The 5,356-nt window shown below is 47.5% G+C and overlaps 2 protein-coding genes across 2 annotated transcripts; one reads left to right on the top strand and one right to left on the bottom strand.

Moving 5' to 3' along the window:
* Positions 1–319: 319 nt before the first annotated feature.
* On the top strand, positions 320–832 carry PEX2_063680 (uncharacterized protein; the record flags this gene model as incomplete). Its single annotated transcript, XM_016743639.1, has 1 exon — positions 320–832. One exon carries the CDS (start codon positions 320–322, stop codon positions 830–832), a length of 513 nt encoding a protein of 170 aa, XP_016593881.1.
* Positions 833–3,576: 2,744 nt separating this feature from the next.
* On the bottom strand, positions 3,577–5,079 carry PEX2_063670 (ribonuclease H family protein; the record flags this gene model as incomplete). Its single annotated transcript, XM_016743638.1, has 1 exon — positions 3,577–5,079. The coding sequence occupies one exon, from the start codon at positions 5,077–5,079 to the stop codon at positions 3,577–3,579; it is 1,503 nt and encodes a 500-aa protein (XP_016593880.1).
* Between the last annotated feature and the right edge of the window lie 277 nt (positions 5,080–5,356).

The raw sequence follows: 5,356 nt of genomic DNA, 5'->3' as shown, positions 1-5,356 counted from the left end.
CGCCCGAAAAATTCATGAACTCCCTGTGCCTCATCACGTCACTCACAGACTAATTCTGTATGGCGATGCATGTGTACGTGGTTCTTCTGGCGCTGCGGGGCTCGTATGGAAGGCACCTACCTCTTAACCCGAATGGGATGTGCTAGGAATCGGCTATCCTTTCGAAACTGTGGATCCAGGGGTTGTAGAGCTTTATGCTATTGCTTGCGGGCTGAAGTTTGCCCTCAATTTTATTAACAATCCAACCTTTTCTGTCTCCCGAGAAGGCCCGATTGACACAAGCTTCTTTCGCCCTGGTTTTATGCGAACGAGGTCCGACATGCATAAGAGAAAGAAGGAGCTGATATTATTCACAGACGACGTCTACGCACTACAGCGCTTGAATGGTACAACTCGGTACGAGGTTGGGGGAGCTTTTGCATCCCTTGTGAACACAATCTGCGACCTGTCACAACTTGTGGCTATGCAGGACATTCACCTTGAGCTGCATTGGAGTCCGGGGCACAGTAAAATCCCGGGAAATGAAGCCGCCCATGACATGGCGAGAAAGGCACAGGAAGACCTTGTTTCGTCTAGCTCTAAAAAAGATAGCAAGAGCAAGCTTGGGAATCATACGGTGGTAAAGGATGAGCAGCAAAAGGAATGCTCAGTTCTCGGATCAACTCTCTCATTTGCTGGATCCGAGGTCACGGGTCTCTTTGCATCCCCCCTCAACTTTCCCGACCATCTGTCCTTGCCCACCCGACAAGGCCCCTCTGCCGTGCCAATTACCCCCGTCCCAGTTCCAGCAGTCAATTCTACTCCCTCTATCTCAAACAATTTGCCACAGTAGCGCCCTGAGTGGTTCTCGGCAGAGAGAGCTGCTGCGAGGTTGGTGTGCCTGAAGTTTTATGAGCTCGGCCCTGATAGAGCCATAAAGTTGCAAAGATTTAGGATTATGCAGCTTTGCTTCCGGATCAGATAACTCTGAGTTGCCATTTACATATCATGTGTAATTAAGATATAAACCACACTTTGACCTCACATTTGATTCACTTCACCATTCAACCCAACTCACATCTGATTCCCGTCATGTCTAATTCATATCCATATGTGACTTACTTCGTATCTCAATATAAAAATATATAGCCCTATAGGCAATTCACTTTACCTGTTACTTTGTTTATGGCATCGTCCTCGCCTAGGATCTCCATGAGCTTCTGGGTGCCTTTGAAGCCATGCTAACCCTCCTGGGGTCTCTAGTTAGATCCATCACTGTCAACCTCTACCCATGTGTCTTCATTTTGTTTTGCTACCAGTCTTAGAGCTGTTGCAGATGCATTAGAACTAGCAGGTGGTATTGTAAAAATTTTGGCTTAAATGCTATGCTAGGGCATGATTATGGAGAAGAGTTGTCTACCAGTTGTTTCCTTTCCCCGATATTGTCTTATTTCTAGGTTTGTGCAATACATGACTTTCTCTATTTTCTGCACGGGCATCCCCTCGCTGATCTACGCACATAAAGCCGGATGCTCACGTCTCTCTGACATAAATGTAAAATAATGGAGACATTAAGTAAGGGAGTGCTAAAAATACATGAAGTGCAAAGAGCAAAAAGAAATATGTGTATTACGGAATTCCCTTTAGGTTCTGTCACTCCTGGGGTCGAACCAAGTAGCCACAGGACCCAATTCGACCTATCACGGCTCGGTCAACCACATCAACAGCAGGTTATTCCATTTGTCATGTAATCTACCCATCATGACTTAATCAGTCACTGCTGCTGGCCCTTCCTCAAACAATACGGTACTCTAATATCAGGACATTTCAGGATGAAATTCAATATTTCAGTTAAATCAAATGGACGGACCAGGCAAGGTACTGCAGCAACCCAACGATCCTCCCTATCACGACCTGGCTGACTACAAGGACAGTAATTCATTCCATTTGAAATGGAATTAAAACGCTGAGATATAGGGGCGTATGCATACAATGTGTTACTTTTAAGTTATACTTGGCAATAGTTATTTCCATATAACCAATATGTAATTCTTCCACTGGATATCTAGCTAGCTTCTGTTTCTTTCTACCATTAAGATGGAAGGCGAAGCCGAGGAATTGGTGCCCTAGCTGCCAGCAGAAACATTTCTCCTCTTCAAGGTTGTTTTTCGTTCTTTTATTTGCTGGAGACGGACTATCGGCTTGGTCTGCAGGTGGGTGGACCTTTCGTTTGCGGTTTTGGTCGCCATCACCCTGAACGATGTCTTGTTGGACTGGATTGATGGTTGGCAATTTGCGCTTCGAGTACTTGAGTACTGACGTGCGAGCCTCTTTGTCGGGCTCAGGAGATGGGTTTGAGGCTCTGATACCCCGATTCCATCGTGTCTGGCTACCTGGTACGAGCGTGTTGGTGGACGGGAGGGACAGTGAGTGGTAGGGGGTCCTGTTGGAATTTCTCCATCTTCGAGGTCGGTTTGTGTAGGCTGCACAGGGCCTAGATAAATTTGCCCATCTTCGAGCTCGATTTGGGTGGGCTGCACGGTGCTTGGTGGAGCTTTCTTGGAGTCGGGGGTGTGGATGGGGATGAATTCAAAGATGCGAGGATAGAAGAAATGCGAGAAGAGAAGAAGTGGGTGAAGAGAGGAAGTTGGTGAAGAGAAGAAGTGGGTGAAGAGAAGAAGTTGGAGAGGGAAGAATTGCGATGAATGGTAGAGTGTGAGAGAAGGCATAAGAAAAAGAAGAAAATAAACGACACGTCGCGAAGGTATCAGTTTGACCGCCCACACCTTTCACCTACAGAATCTTGCTACAGTGGGATCTACGCATCCTACGCCTCCTTCATCCAGTCTCAGTATTATTGTTCTTCTTTCGTCTTTCATACCGCCTTTATCTTGCTCCATCACACAACGGCGCAGGTCTATATTTACAACCGAGAGTGTAAATGAGCATTATGGATTCCAATGTTGTATTGCAAATGCAAATCGAAGCAAAGGAAGGAACTAGATCAGACCTAGCAAGAATAACGCATACAAACCTGGATCCTCACATCTTTCTAGCAAAATCAATATAAATTAAAAAGAGAGTGAAGCATGACAGTGTGGAGATTGAGTACGAAGTGAGAATCAAATCCGAAAACGTGTATATCAGAATCCCCTTCAGGCAGCTTTGATACTAGTGGGGTCGTACTAATCATCATCTCCCGAGGCCTGAGTAAAATGCTTACGGTACGGTACATTCCGTTCCGGTTCCCATTCGAGAAATCTACTATAAGAGGCTTTCAGTTGACAGCCTTACTATTTGCTTAAATTTAAAGAATACCTGGCTTGGTCACCATATATTTGTTACATGTTTCTACTACAAGTGACATCAAATTCACTATGCTCATTAAGGTGGACTCAATGTGAATAGGGTTGGCTCAAAAGTGAAAGCCAGCTAAGACCTAGAAGAAAAAAACCAGTGCTGTAAGTGAATTATGGTTTACTTGCTTTTAAATGAAAGTTCATATTAGTCATACAATTAACCAACGATATCTACAAATGAATGTACAATCTTGGAAGTCAGGTCCCGCACACAGTGAGGTCATGTCATGGGCATGATTTAAGGGATGATGGGACGGGAGGGAGGGAAAGCAGGTCGACCACCACGCGACCCACGAGCTGTGCGAGACAGACAAGACCCTGGCTTAGGGGCAGGGTAAATTGGCCGGCTCGTGATAGCTTCAGCTGTTGGCCAAGAGGTTTTAGTCTGCACATAAAGCTCGTACATGTTCCTCTTGGCCATTGCGTCGGCTGCTACATTGCCTGGCACCCCAGAATGACCCGGGCTCAAATGGAGCTCAATATGGACGCCCATACTGTGCAGAGTCTTGGAGTGGCGACTGATTGCCTCCATTTGACTGCCCACTTCGTCTTCAGGGTTGTAGGGCCCCTCTCCCCGAATGCGCTTAAGTGCCTCAGCATCATCAGAAAAAACAAGCACCTCCTTGGTCATTGTGTGGGATTGGGAGCTAGTGCGTGAGAGCGTTGATGGAACAATCGCTCGCTCCTTATCGATGTCCTGGATTGCTAGATCCAGGGCACAGCAAATGCCAAACAGTTCGAGGATCGCGGTATTGTCGGTGCTGATTGGATAATAGGCGCCTTTCCCCTCCCAATTGGAAGAGGTCAGACTTGTTGGCCAGACAATACCAATGGCACCACACATGGCACGCTGAGACGCATCACTGAAGTACACAAGTCGTTTCGAGACCGTGTCTGGAACAGGGTGTCGGAGAATGTTCTTAGCAAAATTCAAAGCAACACTGTCCGTGGCTTCGGAGACAAGTCCAGCAAACTCGTGCCCGAGGTCCGTACAGAGCTTTTTATTGGTGTTGCTAGTTTTGCTGATTTTTGGTGGTCTGAACTCATTGTCCGGTGTGTCGATAAATGAGGGGCGCTTTCTTTTGCGGCTGGGCTTATCATTGCCCTCGGCTGGGACTTGGTGGCTTGCAGTCGTTTTGCGATGTTTCGGACGGGATGTGTCGGCCGATGGCACTGGCTGCCCCAGGCCGGGCTCAGGTGACGGATTTGAGGCCCTGAAACGTGGATTGGAGGTCTTCGGCCGCCGGGGGTTTGGCAGACGGGGAGCAATATTGGTTGCTGGGGGCGTGGGCGGGATCTCGCCTTCTTCGAGCTCACTCGAATCGGCGCGCGATTCATTGGCTGTCGGCTTGTTCACCTCAGCTGTTGACTCACTCAAATTAGACGTCTGGTTGTTGATGCCGGAGCTCGGCTCATGCAGATCAGGGTCCACCTCACTCAGACCAGGGTTCATCTCACTCAGAACGGGGTCCATATCACTCGCACCAGGCTCCATCACACTCCGGGTTGAAGTCACCTCATTTTGGCTAGAAGCTGATTCACTCAGATCGGGGGATACAATCAAGCAATCCGCGGGTTGATTTGCAGCCTGCTCAGGGTCGCTTAGGACAGCGTTGGATCCCTGTGCAGTTGATGGCTCAGGATAATCTGTGGCCACTTGCGGTTCATGAAGGCTTGCCCGGCCAAGCAAAGGGCAACTGACAGAGCGAAAATGGCGGTTGGCTGAAGCCAGGCGCGTCATTTTGCCTGAGCGAAGAGATAGTATTGGTATGAAGATATTCGTTATGTTAAACAAAGATATGATGATATGGTGCGACTGTTGGAATAAAGAGAAATGCAGAGAGAAAACAGTGGAAAAGGGAGAAGAGACAGACAGGAAGAAAGAAAAGAAAATAAAACAAGTACTTGCCGTAATGGCATCAACTCGACACGTACTGCTCGTGACCCAGACAAACTGATCAGCTAGATTACGGCGAATTGTTAGCTACACCTTTTCGACAAATTCTTATCTACCACAA

The sequence above is a fragment of the Penicillium expansum genome (genome assembly GCF_000769745.1).
Source record: "Penicillium expansum strain MD-8 chromosome Unknown contig204, whole genome shotgun sequence".
NCBI classification, from domain to species: Eukaryota; Fungi; Ascomycota; class Eurotiomycetes; order Eurotiales; family Aspergillaceae; genus Penicillium; species Penicillium expansum.
This window is presented reverse-complemented; position numbering and strand designations above follow the sequence as displayed.